The sequence below is a fragment of the Chinchilla lanigera genome, unplaced genomic scaffold (assembly GCF_000276665.1).
Source record: "Chinchilla lanigera isolate Chin_1 unplaced genomic scaffold, ChiLan1.0 scaffold00162, whole genome shotgun sequence".
In the NCBI taxonomy this organism is placed as follows: Eukaryota; Metazoa; Chordata; class Mammalia; order Rodentia; family Chinchillidae; genus Chinchilla; species Chinchilla lanigera.
Window position 1 is genome coordinate 821,996 of NW_004955563.1, and position 19,808 is coordinate 841,803.

General features: G+C 52.3%; 1 protein-coding gene across 1 annotated transcript in view; it reads right to left on the reverse strand.

Annotated features, from left to right (window-relative positions):
- Positions 1-3,029: 3,029 nt before the first annotated feature.
- LOC102013019 (nuclear factor interleukin-3-regulated protein) overlaps positions 3,030-19,808 on the reverse strand; it is a 19,187-nt gene continuing 2,408 nt past the window's right edge. The window contains exons 2-3 of the mRNA XM_005413205.2: positions 4,162-4,256; positions 3,030-3,884 (exon numbers count right to left, since the gene is read on the reverse strand). Coding sequence (XP_005413262.2) covers positions 3,030-3,884; positions 4,162-4,256 — 950 coding nt within the window. The remainder of the gene's footprint in view (positions 3,885-4,161; positions 4,257-19,808) is intronic.

Here is a 19,808-nt window from a genome sequence, read left to right on the forward strand (position 1 = left end):
CAGGGGGGCTGGGAATATAGCTCAGCGGCATAAGCACCTGCCTGGCAAGCACAAGGTCATGAGTTCGATTCCCAGTACCAAACAATAAATAAATAAATAAACCCTCTGTCTGGATCACTGTTTCCCTCACCCAGTTCCTGCTCAATGCATAGTAGGAGCTCAAAAACTATTTGTTGAAAGTATATACTTGATGAACAAACTGAGTTCATGTTTGTCTTCAGGAATATCTGTGTGAGTGGTCACATGGTCCCCCATGACTGGAGGTGGGTCTTTCTAGAATCTAATAACACTCTGACATTCATATTCAGTCCTAGGAGTCATCATATATAAATAGCATTGACCAGAAATAATAGCCAGGCCAGGGTGGCGAGCAGGGATTTTGCAGAAGAGGACATTCCCCTAATCAAGTCGTCCTGCTCCGAGTCTGGAAACATGAGGACTTTCTCTAAAAGGAAAGGGAGAAAGAGGAGTGAACGTCCGTCACGTGCTCACTGTATGTGCGGGAAGTGCTGTGTGCAAAATAAATGAGGTTCTGTCCTCTCGGACCATCTGAGCTACGGCGGGTGATGTCCACTGCAGAAAGAAGGACCTAGAGACTCCATCCATTGTCCCAGCCACCTCCAAGGGGAAGGAGAGGACAGAGATGGGGGACTCAGTGTGTGTTAAGAACAAAACTAGACGTATATATTTGCGAGAAGTGGGTTTTGGCTCAAGAGAGGAAATGGTGAATTAGCTTCGGAGGAAGTGAGTTCTCTGTCCCCAGAGATATTCAAGCGGAAACAGGATGACCGCTCAGTAGACTCTAGGGACCCCTTCTGATGAGAAAATTCTTTTATTTGTTTCAAGTAGAGCTTTCTCTGGTCTTCGCCAGCGGGGACCTCCACCTCCGTAGTCTACCCCATTGCCGCCTGGGGGAACTGGCTGGGAAGGGACAGGCTGGGACCACCCCTGCCAGACAGACCTTCCTTCCAGGACATTCCTAGGAGACCCGAGTCTCCAAAGCAGGCCTAAAAGCCAGGGGGAAGCAGAGCGCTGTGCCCTCAGCCCACCCACACCTGAGGGCGGCGCCGGAGCCCATCATGAGCACCCTCGGAAGGGCAGGCACCGGCTGGACGCCCAGGCTGACTGTGAAACTACCACCCGCAGAACAGGGGCTCCGGCTGGGACTCTGCTCTCTGCTCCCACTGGACAGCCAGGGACAGGAGAGGAGACCCTGACTGCACCTGGTCTCGGCACTGAGTAAGGGGTGCCAGGCAGCGATATGCCTGCGCCCATGAAGTGCAGGGTCACTGCGCTGCTCCGCCGTACCAGGGAATGTCCCCGCCTTGTGCACATTTGTGACCAGGCTAAGCCCAACATGGCTGAGAACTTGCCCACCCCCCAAACTCGGGGGGCTGCCCTGATACCCCCTGATGGCCAGCTGGCCAGGGAGATGGAGGGGGGAGACCCTCCATGCCAAGTGTCTCTTTCTCCTGCCCCTGTGGGAGGGCGTGTGCCTACTCGCAAGCTCAGGGAGCAGCTGGAGAGGGAGAGGACCCTGACCTCACACATGCAGATGTGGCTGACCTATTCCAACAGGGCCCCTACGCAGGACAAAGAGGAAGCCACCTGCACGGGACACACTAGATTCCCAAGCTGGGTGGTAAGCAAGCCCTCCAGAGGACCCCAAGACGTGAAGACAAACACCCTGAGACATGACTTCCTCTGTTGATATGGCGCTCAGGAGGTCTCTCCTCAGACACTCCATACCTCTCCCCAGAGAGGAATCCAAGCCAAGAAGCTGTCCGCACACTTGTTTCTAAGCTGAGCACAGAGGGAAGGTCCCAAGACCACGAGTGGGTAGAGGAGGACACAAATGAATTGTAACTAAACGAGTGAATGAGTTAGTGATGAACAATGAGCACATGAATGAGTGATTAAATGAATATATGAGTAGAAGAGTAATGAATGGGTGGGCAGATGGGTAGATGGAAAGTTGACGGACAAGTGAATGAACGGGTGGGTGGAGGGAGGGATGGATGGATGGGTGGAAGGTAAGATGGATGGGTAGCTAGATGGGTGGGTGGAAATACAGTGGATAGGTTGATGAATGGGTGCATGGATTACTGGATGGACTCATAGATGAAGAAATGATGGGTGGGGCCAGGGATGTAGTTCAGTGGCACAGCACCTGCCTGGCAAGCGTGAGGCCCCGAGTTCAATTCCCAATACCTGCCAAAAAAAAAAAAAAAGACAAGATGATGGGTGGATGCATTGATGAATGGGTAGACTGCATGGGTGGAAGGAAGAAAAGAGGAGGATGGAAGGGAGGGAGGGAGGGAGGAAGAAAGGAAGAGAGGAACAGAGGGTAGATGGAAGGAAGATGAGTGGGTGAATTGATGAATAGAAGGATTGGTGGATGGATGGTGGGGGGATGGATGGGATGGATGGATGGATGGATGGATGGATGGATGGATGGATGGATGAATGGGTGAGTGGATGAGTGGGTAGGTGGGTGGGTGGGTGGACCGACAGTTGGACAGATGGACAGGTGGGTGGATGGGTGGATGGGTGGATGGGCAGGTGGAGGGGTGAGTGTGTGAGTGGATGGTGGATGGGTGGATGGATGGATGGGTGGGTGGATGGATGGATGAATGGGTGAGTGGATGAGTGAGTAGGTGGGTGGGCGGGTGGATGGATGGATGGTGGAGGGATGAAGGGTAGAGGGATGGAGGGTAGAGGAATGCATGCATGCATAGATGGAGAAAAGTATAAGCCAAAGCATAGATTTTAAGGCTAGGCAATGGCTATGACAGAAACCAAGATGGGACATTGTCCCCTCTACCTAGATTCCCATTCTGGGCACTGGGAAGTGGACCCTCCCGGTCAGGACAGCCCCTGCTTCCTACAAACCTCTCTGAGCTCTCAAAGCCGGTCAAGGCCAAGCCACTCCCCCATCAGACAACCCATGCTCCATCCCAACCACCCTCTTGCAGGCCTGGGCCTGCCCGGGGGAAGCGCTTGGAAGGATCCCTGGCTGCCTGCCATCCTCACCACACCCTGCCCGGAGCTTGGGATTTGATGCGCAGTTTGTGGGGCAGGGAGGGCTGAGCCACCATCTCAGGACTGTCCCCCGGGGTGGGGCAGGTCACCCCCGGGGAAATCACAGTGGGATCTGCAGAGGGCGTCAGAAACACCTCAGAGGGCCCCGAGGCCTGGCATCCAGGGGACACGGGGGAGCACAGTCCCCAGCAAGACCTCAGCTCCAACCTGGGCCTGGCGTGCCCATCCAAGAGGTGACGACGGAGGAAGGCAGCCGGGCGGGCAGCCTGCAAGCCTGTGTCCACTCCTTTGGGGGCAGGCGCAGCAGGCTCCCGGGAGAATCCGGGCGAAGCCGCAAGACCGGTCCATCCCCGAGCCACCAGGCAGCCTCGGCACCCTGCGGTCCCGGACTCCAGAGAACACGGGCTTAGGAGGCGGCAGTGGGATCCAGGCAGAGGCGAGAGTGCTTCGGCCTCGGAGTGCGCCTCTTCGGCCCAGGGCGGCTCCCACAGCACAGCCGGCAGGGGCAAGGTCTGGGGGCCGCCAAGAGGCGGCAGGAGGCCGAGGCGAAGCTTGAGGGCGCGCAGCTCCGCCCTGAGCAGGGCGTTCTCCTCCAGCAGCGCGGCCAGTCTGCCCTCAATGGCCACATCGTTGAGACGCCTTTTCTCCCGGGACCTCTTGGCCGCCTCGTTGTTCTTTCTCCGCCTCTCCCAGTAGAGCGTGTCCTTCTTCTCCTCGGGCATGAACTCCCGCTGCCGACGCACGGCTGGGCCCCTGCCCCGAGAGCCCCAAAGAGTCTTCCTGGGAGCCCGCGGTGCGTCCGGCAGCCCCAAGAGCCCCACGTCCATGGCCGCCTGGGCGCCCTGGGGAAGAGGAAAGAGGTCTGGGACGAGGCTGGAGGCTGACCTCAGCGCCCTCTCCCTTTAGCTTACCCTGCACGTCTAACAGCACCGGGAGAAGGGGCCGGTGGGACGGGAGTCAGAAGGGAAACCCGCGTGGACAGAAAGGGAAGCTGTAGGACGGGTTATGCCCAGGGAGGCGGGGCCGAGACCTCCAGGGAGAAGCCAGAAGAGCGTCCCACGCCACCGTGGAGACCCCGTGTCTCCGCGTTCGCGGGGTCCCTGAGGGCGGGCTCCTTACCGCTGAGGTCAGCGAACAAGTCAAGGGCTCGGCTTCGTCTGAGATCTCAGGTAAATCTCTCGGAGACCAAGAGGGAGACACAAGGAAGGCTGAATCTAGGAAAAAAAAAAAAAAAACGTGTTAACCAGGGAGCTAAGGCAGTCAAGCCGGGGCGTCAGAAAATAAGCTGATGCTCATCTGAACCGTGCCCAAATTGTACCACCAAGATCTCCTTCTGTGGCCAGAATTTTGCAACTGCCTCGCCATCCGATTACCCATGTGTGTATCAGATGACTGAATTGTCCGTGCATTCATTCAGCTGTCCATCTGTCCATCCCTCTACCGCCCGCCCAACCAACCCACCACCCACCGTTCAGCTGTCCATGCACCTACCCTTCACCTCAGCTACCTACCCACGCCCTCCAGCACCCACCCATCTCCCCAGCAGACGGCACAGTCACTCACTGGCTCTCCCACTCGTCCACCCATCACTCCTTTGCAGCTGAAATGGATCCCCCAAATTTCACAAGCCGAGAACTGAATCTCCGGTCTCATATGTTAACGGTATCTGGAGATGAGATATTTGGGAAATGACTGAGTCACAAGAATTCTCCCCTCGTGAGTATAATAATTAGTTCGTGGATTAACGGGTCAGCAGGTTACTGAGGGAGTGGTTTTGTTATAAGAATGAGCTTTCACTTTTTCTTACCAGGTAACGCCCTCTACTCTATTTTTCCCTACTGGAGATTGAACCCAGGGCCTTCACGCTGAGCCCTTTTTTATATATTTTTTTTGTTTTGAGATAGCACCTCACTAAGTTGCTAAGTCACCCAGGCTGGGCTCAAACTTGCAGTCCTCCTGCCTCAGCCTCCATGAGTGCCGGGGTTGCCTCTAACAAGATGGTCCTCACTAAATGCCAAGTAGATGCTAGCACTGTCCTGAGGGACTCCCCAGTCTCCTGGGCCATGAGCTAAGTTAACCTGTATGCTTTATAGATTACCCAGACTGGGCTGCAGAAAAAAGACTGAGACACTGTCTAACAGTCCGTTCACTCACTGACAGATTCATTTTAAAAACAATAATACTGCGCCCTTACTAGACATTTGTCCACCCGCATGTTTATCCATTGGTCCCACCCATCCACCCTTCCATTCCTTGATCCCTCCCATAAATACCTTCCTCTATTCAAATCATCCTTCCCAAACTCAATGATTTATCTACATATTCACCTATGGATCCACCTGTCATCCAAAAAAATCAATAAAAATGTGATTCTTGAGAACTTCGCCTGCCCGTACCGAAGAACTGGAATGTAAGAACCGGGCCAGAGGGGAACCAAGTTCTTGGCTTCCCAACTCCCAGGATGTCTTAACAATTCCTGCTGAGCCAATCACAAGCCACACAAAGCCCTCAAAATTTCCCTGTTTGCTTTGGCCACCAGCAAACTCAGCTCTCGGGCATTCGCTTGGTTGGTTGGTTGGTTGGTTGGTTGGTTGATTGGCTGGTTGGTTTTCTGGTCTGGTTGTCGGTTGGTTTACAGTAGTACAGATTGAACCCAAGGTCTTTCCACTGAACTACATCCCTAGCATCCCCCTCCTTCTTTGTCTGTCTGTCTGTCTGTCTATCTGCCTGTTTGTAATAGAGACCTGCTAAATCACTGTATTGTCCAGGATGCCCTCAAACTCATGACCATTCTGCCTCAGCCTCTCAGAGTGATGGGATCACAGCTGTGTGCCACCATGCCCACCTAGTACTTGATTTTAAGATTAATTGCAGCACCTTTTCGAATTTGTTTTTGTTTTTGTTGTTGTTGTTCATTTTGGTTTTGGTTTTTGTCTTCTTGAGACAGGATCTCACTATGCAGTTCAGGCTGGCCTTGAGCTCACTTTGTAGCCCAGGCTGGTCTCGAACTCACAGCAATACTCCTGCTTCAGCCTCTCGAATTTGTTGACTGTGTGTTTTCCTTCCCTAATTTGTCCTTTCAGTTTAGTCTCTTATTCTTCACCTCATTTCCTGAGGCTGCATGAGATAATTCAGGTCAAGCAAAGAAGCAGACAGAGAAGGTTAGATATCACAGTCTCTCTGGTATACAAAACCCAAAGTGTAAGTAATTTAAAGAGGAAAATATGAGAGAAATGGTAGGGAACAGGGAGGGAGACTTTGTGGAGAGAGGAGGGGGTCCAAGGACGGGGAAGACAGGAGGAGGGGAGGGGAAAGGGAAGTAAAAGGACCAAGACACCGCCTGTCTATGCCCCAGTTCCCCAGGTGAATGTATTCATTACGTCTCACAAATGTATACTAACACAACGGAGCCCAGGGGGAAAAAAGATAATTCAGAGCATGTTTGAAGGGAGATAAAGGCATAAACAGTGAAATAGCCACAATCCTAACCATGGCCCAAGTCCTCTCCCAAGGTGAGTTCTCAGGGACTACAGTGCCACGTGTGCTTAGCTCCAAAAGAAAAGAAGAAAAAGGAACAAAAACATTTGAAAAATACTGCATATCTTTTTCCACAAAGGGGACTCACAGAGTAAATTAAAAGCTCTGAGAGGTCCTGCAAAAAGTGAAAAGTTTTAGTTTTGCTTGATTTCGATGTCATCAAACTTATTTGCACCTAAAATATTTATGCTCCACCAAATACTTTCAGATATGTATTTTTTTTTTGATACAGGGTCTCACTGTGTAGCCCAGACCGGCCTCAGACTCACAGTGATCCTCCTGCCTCAGCCTTCCGAGTGCTAGGATTGTAGGTGTGCACCACCACACCCAGCAACATGCATATTTTTTGCAATGAGCCAATAAATATACAGATTTTTTTTTTATAATGAACCAGTAAACACACAGATATTTTTGGAATGAACCATTATATTCAGGGGGAGATGAACCTATAAATGCATGAATATTTAAGTAAGTTAAAGAGTGGTTGAAATGTAAGTGAATCAATGAATGAAAGTACACAAGTCATATGCAAGGCTCAGGAGCCTTGAAAGTGGGGTCCAAGGAGCCTGAATCATTCCTCTCTCCCCCAGAGGGTGGGGTGTGGGTGGTCCGCTGCCCAGGCAGCTCCTGAGTGCCCTACAAGACCAGCCCTCAGATAAGGCCCAGTGTCCGCCACCCACCCGGCCACGGCCTGGGGGAGGGGTCCCACCGGTCATTCCAACCTCACGGGATGCGGACAAGAGCCAGGACTGCGTGGGGTCAAGGGCGCATCCTCAGGTGCTGACAGTTCCTGCTCTGGTTCTGGGAAGAGACCAGGAAAAGCAAGAGACCTCAGAGACACGCTTCACCACAGCTACACTGGGAAAGGAGGGACGCAGTCCAGGGGTCTTCGAAAGCCAAGCCAGACAGAGCTACCGTTCGATCTGGCTCTCCCACTCCTGGGTATCCACCTGTCCACAGGGCTGACTCAGCGTGTCAGGGACACACTTGCCCTCGTATACTCCTTGTGGTACTACTAGCAGAGGCCAGAAACGGAGTCAACCAAGCTGTCCACGGGCAGAGGAATAGGTAAAGGGAATGTGGTAGGTGTACGCCATGGGATACCAATCCCATAGAATAGGATCTGTCTCACTATGCAGTTCAGGCTGGCCTTGAGCTCACTTTGTAGCCCAGGCTGGTCTCCAACTCGCAACAATCCTCCTGCCTCAGCCTCCCAAGAGCTGGGATTACAGGCGTGCATCACCAGGCCTGGCTAGTGTCCTCTTTAAAAAGAATGAAATCTTATCACTAGGGGTGACATAGATGAACCTGAGGACATTATGTTGTGAGCCAACCCAGGCCCAGGAAGATGAACACTGCCACATGATCGTGTTCATGTGGAAGCTGAGAAAAGCTGATGTCGGTGAAGGAGGGTGGAACGGGGCAGAGGAGCACACTCTCCGTGAGGAGGGGAGACTTCAGTCACGCATGGGACAGTGGATGCACCCTGAGACCACAGCAAGTGAAATGAATCAGGCGCATAAGCTTAAATATCACAAGGTTTCGCTTACATGAGAAACCCAAATTATAAATAAATTGACGAACAAAATAAAAGAGAGATGGTAGGTCAGATAGGGTGGCACACACCTGTAATCCCAGCACTCAGGAGGCTGAGGCAGGAGGATCACTGCAAATTGGAGGCCAGCCTGGGCTACAAAGTGAGCTCAGGGCCAGCCTGAACTGCATCGCGAGACCCTGGAGAGAAAGAGAGGAAGAGGGAGAGAGAGAGAGATAGGATGGGAAACAGGGAGATGCAAAAAGAATAAAGATGTGCTGCATCCGTGGACCAAGTCCCCATGACAGTTGCAGTCACGATGTACTGCAAATGTGTACCGATAAAAATTTTTAAAAGGAGAGAGTACAAAAGCGCCTGCTTGGCAAGCGCAAGGTCGTGAGTTCGGTTCCCGGTACTGGAGAAAAACAAAAAAAACAAAACAAAACAAAAGGAAAGAGTATCAGAGTGATCATGAGCGACTGGGGAGGCGGGTAGAGGGAGGTTGGATGACAGCTATCAAAATGCAGCTGGAGGGGAAGAACAAATTCTAGTGCTTCCCCCTCCCCCCACCCCACACAATTTGGTGACCACGACTCACAGCAACCTGTTTCATACCTCACGAAGAGCGAAGAAAGAGGCATTCAAAGGCTCCAGCCACAAAGACAGGAAAACGAGAGGCAAACGCAAATCACCCCGACTTGGTGCATGTTTCAGGTACGGATTGAACTGTCACACTGCACGCCCCCCACACACACACACACACGTACAGTTATTATGTCACTTAAAAAACCAACCACAGGGGCTGGGGATTTAGCTCAGCGGCGCAGCACCTGCCTGGCAAGCGCGAGGTCGTGAGTTCGATTCCCGATGCTGGAAAAAAAAAAAAAAAAAAACTAAAACTCCACCCAGGAAGAACCCGAGCACGGGCTGGTGGTCAGACGAGAGGAGGACAGGCTGGAGGGCTCTCTGGGGTCTCAGGCCGCGCCCATGAGCCCCCCTGCCGTGCCCCACCACGGTCCCCCACACCTGTACAGGAACCAAGATGGGGCAGCAGATAGCGCCGCTGTCTGCATTTATTTAGAGAAGGCCGGCTGTGGGCTGGGCCGGGCCTTCCTGTGGTCACAGCAGAAGGGCAGATGAGGGGGTGAACCGGGCCGGGGGAGGGGAGGAGGCGAGGAGACAGGAAGAGGGTCGCCCTCAGAGGATGCCCAGGCCACCCGCCTCCTCCCCCGGAGCCTCCCTGAAAAGAGCAATCAAAGCTCCGCTTGGTTCCCCAGAGTGACGGGGAGTTCTTTCCTTCCAAAATCAGTCCCTGTCCGACTGGGCGAGCTCCCGGGGGCGGGGGTGGGGGGGGGGCTCCTGGAATGGAGATAAAATTCATCTTTGCAAGCCCAGCGGGGCTGTAGCTCAGCAGTGAGTGCTTGAGTTACTTATTTTCCTAGGCTTTAATTTTTAATGGACACAATAGTTGTACATACCGGCTGGGGCACGGTGTCATCTTTTGATGCAGTAATACTGAGTGTGAGGATCGGCTCACCCCGTTAACACATCCTTCACCTCACATACTTGGATTTACCATTTCCTTGTGGCGAGCGTCCGCAGAAGCCTCTGCTCTACTTACTTTAAATACACGCTGTTGGGGCTGGGGATTTAGCTCAGCGGCAAAGCGCCTGCCTGGCAAGTGCAAGGTCGTGAGTTCGGTTCCCGGTACCGGAGAAAAACCAAAAACTAAATAAATAAATAAATACACGCTGTTACTGCTCACGGTGCTTACCCTGCTGAAGCCCAGGACTCCCTCCCCTCTCCAGCGGTAACCTTGTACCTGCTGACCACCCTCTGCTGTCCCTTCCTCGCCTCCCTCATCTCTACCCTCGATGACCACTAATCCACTCTCTCTCTTTTTTTTTGTTGTTTTTTTTTTTTGGTCCTTTTGTTGAAACACTATGCAGTTCAGGCTGGCCTTGAGCTCACTTGCAGCCCAGGCTGGTCTCAAACTCGCAACGATCCTCCCGCCTCAGCTTCCTGAGTGCTGGGATTACAGGCACGCGCCACCAGGCCCGACTCCACTCTCAGTTTCTATACAATCAGCTTATTTTTTGAATCTTCACTTGAGTGAGATCACGTGATGCTCGTCTCTCTGTGGCTGGTTTATTTCTTCACTATAAACCCAGATTCCCTGGTTTATAATGTCAGGATTTCATGCTTTGTTAGAGCTGAGTAGTATTCCATCTCGTAGGCACATCACATTTTCTTTATCTATGTATCTGTTAACCCCATTTTAGAAATGACTTCCGTGTTTAGGTTGATTCCACATTTTGAACAGTGCCATAATAAACCCTGGTGGAGGCTCTTCTGCTTGCTGATTCCATTTCCTTTGGATGAATACCAGGTAGTGGGGTTGTTGAATCACCTGGTTATTCTGTTCAGCGCTCACACTCCCTCATCTCCACTCCAGCCTCCAAAGAAAGCCATGTTTATTGAGCACCTATTATGTGCTGGACACATGCAGTTTCACTTTCCACTCACTGCCGCCCACCAGTACAGTTGTTATCCTGATCTGGCAAAAAGGAAGCAAGACGCTAAGAGGGTGGGTGATAGAGCACAGCCAGCAGCCGGGTACCACAGGCTCCAGCGCCCAGACCTTGCCTAACACACCACGAGAAACCTTCCTGGATATCCCCACTGAGGACACGGTTCTGAGTTCATGTAACTCCTCCAAAAAGTAGAAATCCACCTCCACAGGGGGGAAAACACACCAGAAAGCACACAGCTAAGGGTTTCAAATTCCCCCAACGAAGCCCAGAGTGATGCCAGCAGGAGGATCACAAGTTCAAGTCCTGCCTAGGCAACTTAGGGAGCCCTCTGTCTCAAAACAAAAAATAAAAAGGACTGGGGATGCAGCTCAGTGCAAAGACCCTGGGTTCCATCCCCAGTACTGAAAAAGGACCATTCTCCGAGCTGACTGTGCTGGAGCAGCTCGGCTCACCTCTACGGCTTCCAGTGCCTCGTCAGCAAAACGAGCACCACTGTGATTCCCACGGAGTTGGCTGTGGAAGAGGAAATGAGCTAATATGTGGTAGGTACTGGTACACAATGGTATGTAAGCCATGCGTCGACTTCTGCTCACTGTTGCTTGTTTGCTGTTGTTTTTAGAATTCTCTACCTCTAGATTTCTGCTGCCGGACCCCCATGTTACCTGTATTGAAAATATCTGTGAAAACCTTGGATGTCACTCAACACAACTGTATCCATTTACGGTGATGGAATTGAATTTCTATCCAAGATGGCGGACCAAGTACACACCAGAACCCTCCCATTCCTCTCTAACCACTGAAACATGATACAAAAATGCTAACTTTAACCGGAGACCAGAGAGGAAATGCCCAATGATAAAGGTGGAAGCACACACATGCACACACAAACACACACGCACATGCACACACATGCATGCTCAGGGTCTCCTAATCTATGAGGTCAGAAGTGTACAAACCCAGAAGATTCTGGCCAAGGATAAATGACTTAGAGAAGATGAGGAATTCATGGCCAATTCACGGAGTTCCCACAAACTCCCCAGCTGACAGAACTGATGTCTAAGGAAACAAGAATATCAGTGAAATTAGAAGTGAGCTTTGGGGCTGGGGATTTAGCTCAGCGGCAAAGCGCCTGCCTGGCAAGCGCAAGGTCGTGAGTTCGGTTCCTGGTACCGGAGAAAAACCAAAACCAAAAAAAAAAAAAAAAAGAAGTGAGCTTTACAGTGAGTCTATCAAGTGACTCAGGAAAATAAAGGAGAAACATAGCCATGAAACAAGAAGAGAAGGTTGTGAAACAAAAACAGGTAAATGTAAAACAACTAGTTAAAGCCTAGATAGATAGATAGATACATAGATACATAGATACATAGATACATAGGTACATAGATGATAGATAGATGATGGACTGATAGACAAATAGATGATAGATTGATAGACAGATAGATGATAGATTGACAGATGGTAGATAGATAGATGATAGATAGATTTCCTAGAAATCTCAGCAGATAGGTTCGCTAGAAGAACAAAAGATTGGAACCCAGTTCTGGAAAGAAATTTCTAAGGTCATAGGGGATCTGGTGGCAAACATAGAACTAGAATTTGGACCCTGAGCTTAACAGCCCAAAACCAAAGCATAAGTCAGGACCTGAGCCCGGGGGCTCTTGTAGCTTTCTAAGTCTGGGGGGCTTCCCCTCCCTCTTTTCTGCTTTTCTTTCCTTGCGCTGCATTTTAAGGCTGGTGCTAAGTTGGACCCCACAGCCCCTCCCCACTGAGCAACGAGGCAGGGTGAGGAAATGGATGAGGCGAGGTGGCCAGCCCTCCCCCCACCCTACCGCCACCAAACTAGAATTGAATCAAATCTTAATCTCAGAGAGGCAGTTGACTGAGTGAAACTAAGACCAACAGCCAGTGCTGGCCTTGGGGTGCTGGGTTTACATCTTCACCTCTCTGAGGCCAGCTCCTCATCTATCAAGTGAGTTCACTGTATAAAGTGCACTCAGGCAGGCAGAGAGGGACGGAGGCTGCATGGCCTCACGCATGTGAAAGCCACCAAAGTTGATGTCACAAAAGTGGAGGGTAGAGCAGTGGTTACCAGAGGCTGGGAAGAAGATCAAGGAAGGTGAATAGCAGGTACAAAAATACAGTTACACACACTGGGCATGGGGGCACGTGCCTATAAGCCCAGCACTCTGGGAGGCTGAGGCAGGAGGATCGCAAATTCTAAGTGCAGGGTAAGCTGACCATAGTAAGTAATTGATTGTGTATTTCAAAATAGCTAGAAAAGAGGATCTTGATGTCTCCAACACAAAGGAACACTAAATGCATTCAAGGCAATGGATATGCTAATTATCCTAATTTGATCATGGCACCATGTATACATGTATCAAAATATCACATCGTATCTGTGCATGACAGCACCTGTAATCCCAGCACCCAGGAGGCTGAGGCAGGAGGACACCTACGAATTCACAGCCACCCTGGGTTACACAGCAAGTTCAAGGCTGGGCTGGGTTACACAATGAAACCCTGTCTCAAAAAGAAATCACTCTGTACCCTGTAAATATGTACAGTTAGTATGGATCAGTTGTTTTTAAATGGGTTTCAGGGTGCCCAGCACAGGAAGATGCTCTCAGAGTGGAGCAGTGCTTTGTTTATAAGATACCCAGCATGTCCCAAAGGTCTCCTACAAGATATCCACCCAGGGCTTGCAAACCCTCTCCTTTGAGCCCGGAGATTCCCCAGGTTCGCACAAAGCTGCAGGTACTTGGGAACCAAGGGACCAACAGAAGAGAAATTAAAGATTTTTTTGGGCTGCTTGTGGTGGTGCACACCTGTAATCCCAGTTTGGGAGGCTGAGGCAGGAGGATTGCTGTAAGTTTGAGGTCAGTCTGGGCCACCCAGTGAGACCCTGTCTCAAAAAAAAAAAACTTTTTGGTTTAAGAAAAAAGAGTCTTAGTCTGTAATTGAGGCTGGCCTTGAACTCACTCCATAGCCCAGGCTGGCCTGGAACTCACAGCAGTCCTCCTGCCTCAGCCTCCCAAGTGCTGGGATTATAGGCATGTGCCACCACACCCAGCATGGAAATTAAAATTTTGGAAGGAAAGAAATTTTTAAGAGGTGAGAAGAAATAAAGGAGAGGGAGGAAGGCTGCCTCTCCAACGCCACACCCGCATGGCTAGAGCAACCACACCTTCCATTCTGCCCCCTGAGGAAGAGGAACGGAGAATGACCACAGACACACACACACACACACACACACACACACACCCCAGCGAGCCTGGACCTCCTCACACTCACAACTGAGCAGTGATGTTTGTGCAGGGGGGAACAGCGCGCCCCCGGCACTCACCCGAGGGCACTGCCTTGTCTGTATTCGTGTGAGGAGATAACGGTTTTCCCGCTGAAACTGGCAGAGATTTAAAAGTGATAAATCTCAGTGTTAGCAAGGATGCGGTGAGACTAGCACTGCGTCCTGAGGAGCTGGAGTGTAAAGTGCTTCTTAGAAAAGCAACTGAAAGCAGGTAACAGATTGGGATTCGCACCCCGTCCGCAAGGAAGGAGGCTACCGTTTCTCACCCACCTGCCTCGGTTCTGGACTCGGGAGCCCCCACATCCCTTCTCAGACGCCGTCCAGCCACAGGGGCCTGCCTTTGTTTCCTGTGAGGCTGGCTCTCTCTCACACACACACACACACACACACACACACAAACACACACACACACACACACACGTGCACACACCGCTCTCTCTGCCTGGAAAGTTCCCCACCCCCCCCTTCCCTAAACCAAACCACATCCCCCCAGCAGGGATCCGCTTGGACGTTGCCTCCTACAGGAAGCCCCATAGGATTGATTCTAAGCAGGTAGACCAGGAACCTCGCGGGTTCCCACGGCCCGGGGAGCCCCTCTACATCCCTCCTCCCGGAAACAATCACCCCCAAGGCTGCTCCCCATGTCCACAGATCCCCCAGCAGGCGTCAGAATAAGCGCAGAAACTGGGGAATATCTGGAAAAGGGAGGGTGCTCTGCGTGGCGTGGCCGGCCCCCGATGGAATTTTCTGAGAATTCCAGCCCGGCAGCCCAGCAGAGGTTGACTTGAGAGGTGCTGAGCTGCGCATCGCGGGCGGTATGCAAGCGGGAAGTTGGAAAGGATTCCTCAGGCCCCGCCTCGCCGGCGTGCCCACCCCCTCCCCGCCCCGACCGAAGGGCGCAGGGATGAAGAGCGCCCCTCCTCCCCACTGCGGGCTGAGGCTGGCCTGTGACTCAGAAGTGTGCCAGGCAGGGCGCGTTCCCACGGCCCGGGCAGCCCAGCCCATTCCTTGGAAGGACCTGGGGCCCCGCACTCTCGCAATGAGCGGGCCGGCCCCCGAGAGCCCCCAGCGAAACCGATCTCTAAAACCGAGAAGCCCGGGTGGGAACGCGGATTTCAAGGGTAGAGGAGGCGCCGTGGGACCCGTGCTCGCCCCCACTTCGGGCCGGGGCAGAGCCGGAAGCCGTGGGCACGGCGTGCCCAGCCCGCAGCCCAGCTGACGGCAGGAAGGGGGGTGTCCTCGGGACGCGCGCGGAGCCCCGCCTTGCGCAAATACCAGGCGGCGCAAGGCTGGACGCGAGAGGGGAAGACCGGGAAAGGCTCGAAGTGCAGGGCGCACCTGATCCAGCTGCGTCAAGCCCGCAGTTCGCGCGCATCAAACATGCAGTCATAGAACAGGTAAACAAGCCGGGCGTGGTGGCGCACGCCTGTAATCCCAGCACGCGGGAGGCTGAGGCAGGAGGATCGCTGCGAGTTCGAGGCCAGACTGGGCTGCAAAGTGAGCTCAAGGCCAGCCTGAACTGCATAGTGAGACCCACTCTCAAAAAGACACAAACAAAAAACAACAACAACAAAAAACAGTTAAACATTGTTCAAAGTTTATGTCCCATCAGCCCGTTCTTGCAACACAGAATGACCACACCCCTCGTGGCCGGCTGGCGCAGGACGCAATGCATCTGACTCCCGCCTCCCTCCTCTCTTGGTCTTCTGCCCTTTTGCCAAAGATCTATCTCCCTGTTTCCTATTCTATTTCATTTTTGCTTTTTAATTTATTGAATATCCTGGGTTTCTCAGATAGGAGAAACCATGCGATATTTAAGCTTGTGTGTCTGATTTATTTCCTTTAATATTATGATCTCAAGCTGCGTCCATTTTCCTACACATGACTTAAGCTTATCATTCTTTGTGGCAGAGGAGTATTTCATGGTAGATAGATACCACATTCTCTTTAGCTGTCCACCTGCTGATGGGTGTACAGGCTGAAAAGTTTTTAAAACTTAAATAATCAATGAACTTCATACTTAAGAGGAGAAGAAAAAAAAAATTAAGACTGCTGCAAAGATTGGCCGGGTAAACCAGGTACGAATTTAGTCTGCAAACTTTGGTGATCCGTTCTTGAACCCCAAGGGCTCCAGGGGGGGTGCCCAGGACCCTTGGGGCCTGACTGATGGTAAGATTGTGCCACAAGATAGAAATTCACCCCCCTGAAACTCCTGCGGGACAAAATTCCCTTCCAGCATTCAGCGGGGTGGTGCACACTTATCACCCCAGTCTGGGAGGCTGAGGCAGGACAATCACAAGTGCAAGCATAGCCTGGGAAACTAGTAACTTCACGAAATCCTGCCTCAAAGTAAAAAACAAATTAAAAAACATCCTTGAGAAGACTGGCAAGATAGCTTAGTGCAATGGCCCTGGATTCAAACCCACCCAGCCCACCCCCAGAAAATATTTTTTTCTCAGCTCCCTGGGCCTGAGTCCCTCAGGCTCTGCCCTTCTCTCTCTCTCTTCAGCCCACAGAGGAACCATCGCCCCCAGAAGGGATGCCTCAGGCCCCCGCCTCTCCGCTGGGGCCCAGCTGGCCCACCCCACCCAGCCCCCACCCACACCTCAAGCTCAGGAGCCGTCCACACTCTGTCCGCCAGTGCTCAGCCCTAAACCCCAGGGTCACTCGACTTTCTTTTTCCATCCCCAGTTCAAAGCAAACATCTGGAAAGTACCAGCCTCACAGGGACAAATCTAAAGGCTTTCCACGCCTCACCGGGATCTCCCTCGCCGGTCTGGACCCCAGCGTCACCCCTTCCTCCTCTCCCAGCTCCCACTGGGCACCAGGGCCTTTGCACCGGTTCCCCGTGCTGAAGGCTGCTCCCCCAACCCTCACAGGGCCCCCTGCCCTCCTCAGGAGGCGTGGTCTAGAGCTGACCCCACCTCCGCTCTGTCCGTTATTCCTGGTCCTCGCAACTCTTTGCTCTTAACTTCTCTTTTCTTTTTTTTTTTCTTTTGTCTTTTTGAGACAGGGTCTCGCTATGCAGTTCAGGCTGAACTTGAGCTCACTTTGTAGCCCAGGCTGGCCTCAAACTCACAACAGTCCTCCTGCCTCAGCCTCCAGAGTGCTGGGATTACAGGCGTGTGCCACCACGCCCGGCTTTTTAAACTTTTCTTAACTTTCCTTTTAATGGATAAAGAATAACTGCGCATAGTTATCTTGGAAAATGGGATTCTTTGATGTATGTTTACACTCTGAAACAATCAAGCCGATTTATGGTAACTGTCACACAAGTTAGTTAACAAATCCTCCAAAATAAAAACCAAGAAAAAAAAAAGAAAAAGCCCAACAAAACCACTGCTCACATTGTTACTGAAATCAGTGTGCCGCAGAGACACCCGGCCGTGCTCATGGAGGCTTTTTTTTTTTTTTTTTTTTTTGGTACTGGGAATCGACCTCAGGACCTTGCACTTGCCAGGCAGGCACTTGTGCCGCTGAGCTAAATCCTCAGCAGAGTATGGTGGCTTTATTCACACAACCAAAACACAGACGCAAACTGTGTCCATTCATGGCCGGATGAATGGGTAAAGAAAATGGAGCTACATTCAGCCCTAAAATAGTGGCCGGGAGGTAGGCATGGTGGCACACACCTGTAATCCCAGCTATCTAGGAAGAGTTCAATTTAGCGACGTACCAAGACCCTGTCTCAAAATAAAAAATAAAAAGGGGTGGGGATGTAGCTCAATGTGAAAGCCTTAGGTTCAATCCCCAATACCAGAAAAAAAAAAAGTGGGTGAGAAATTCTCTGAGTGTGTCCACCTCTGCCACAAGAACGCCAGCCCTGAGATGGGCCCATCACACTACAGTGTACACAGTAGATGCTTACTAACTGTTTGTTGAATGAATGAACGAATGTAAGCAATGTTTTTGAACTCTCAACACGCCCCCAGGACGCACAGCACCCAGGACACGGCTCTGCTGGGTGCCTCCTACGGGGCAGAACAGGAGGCCAACACCGTGGCTCACAACTCAGCACCTCAGAACCCTGGGGCCTCAGTCTCCCTTCTGTGAAATGGGCCTAGGGAGCGTCTGAGAGGAGCCGCTTCTGGCCCCTGGAGCCACACCCCCCACCCCTCTCTGGGGCGGCTGTCCTTCCTCAACCTTCAAAACTAAGCCGAAACAGGGACATCTCTTTCCCAGCGCCCACCAAACACCTGGGAAACACCAGACAAGCCAAAGCCACCTCCCGGGGACCCTCTTGGGCAGAGCCCGGACCCTGTGCCCTCCTCACTCCCCAAAACACCCACTGGCGTCATCGAAGCCTTTCTGGGTGCCAGGTGCACTTGCTGAGCACACCTCACACCTTAATCTGCCCGGGGGATCTTCACACCACCGTGCAGATGAGGCCACTTCCCTGCCTCAACCCTCAGGCATAAAGACTGCACCCCGCCCCACCCAGGGGCCCAGGATCGCTGAGTTCCTCCTGGCCCGCTCTGCTGGCACCCGCCTCTCTGCCTCTGCTCACCCCGGGGCCTTTGCACTGCAGCTCCACAGACCATGACACCCCTCTGCCTCCCCTGAGCACCATTCCCAGCCCTTGATCCTGGGGAAGCCCTTGCTGATGTCCCTGGATAGGTCCAGAGCCCCTGGTTAGTGCTTCCTGAGTACTGCTCGCCCTTCCTGGCACTCAAAGCATGATAGTTTTATGCTCGTTTGTGCGATCATCTCCCAGGAAGCTGCACCTGGGTCTCCTCTCGCTGGCGCCGCTCTGCCACAGCACCCGGCACACAGGAGGTGCTAGATGAATGAGTGCACATAGGGTCTAGAGAGATACCCGCTTCTCACAACTCGGAGTTCGACAAGCAGCTACTGAGCAGAGACCCGGGCTGCTGCCAGCTACGCCGCACCCCAGCAAATCAATATCTGGTGCCCTCCAATCAACAGAAGCTCTGCTGCCCAGCGTGGTGGCGCACACCCACAATCTCAGCACTCGGGAGGCTGAGGCAGGAGCATCGCTGTGAGTTTGAGGCCAGCCTGGGCTACAAAGTGAGCTCAAGGCCAGCCTGGACTACCGGTCTCAAAAAAAGTAAAAAACAGAGTCAGGGATGTAGCTCAGTGGCACAGCGCCTGCCTGGCAAGCTCAAAGTCCTGAGTGTGAGTCCCAGTACCAAAAAATAAATAAAATAAAAACAAAAACAAAACAAAACTGGGTGGAGGTTCACACCTATAATCCCAGCACTGGGGAGGCTGAGACGGATTACCGAAAGTTCAAGGCCAGCCTGAACTACATACCCTGGCTCAAAGAAGACCAGAAGCCAGGTGTGGTGATGTAATCCCAGCACTCAGGAGGCTGAGGCAGGAGGATTGCAGAGGCCGAGGCTAGCCTGGGCTATGTAATGAGTTCAAGACCAGCCTGGACTACATAGCAAGACCCTGTCTGAAGAAAGAAAAATAAAAGTCCTGCTTTAGGAGAAGAACCCCATAACCAACTCTAGGCTACAAAGACAGGTGTCCCAGGTAGGCTTGGACTCTAACTCCCAGCTCAATCTCTGTTCCAGCCCCAAGGGCTCCAGCTGCACTGCCATCGTGCCAGGCACGGTCCTGCCCCAGAGCCTTTGCACTTCCAGCTCATGATGCCGGGACCTCCCTTCCCTGAGACATCCACATGGCTGCTCCTCTCTGCCTACACGCGGAGCCCTCCTTGTTCCCCCAGGAAGAGTCCCTGCACCCACACAAGACACCCGGGCCTCCTGTGCCTGCCAAAGCCCCTCAAGCTCCAGCTCACAGTTTGGGGAAACCAGCCCCAGACAGACAGTGGGAGGGCAGAGCAAGCGAGGGAGAGATGGAGAGAAAAGGAGAGGCGGAGGGGGAG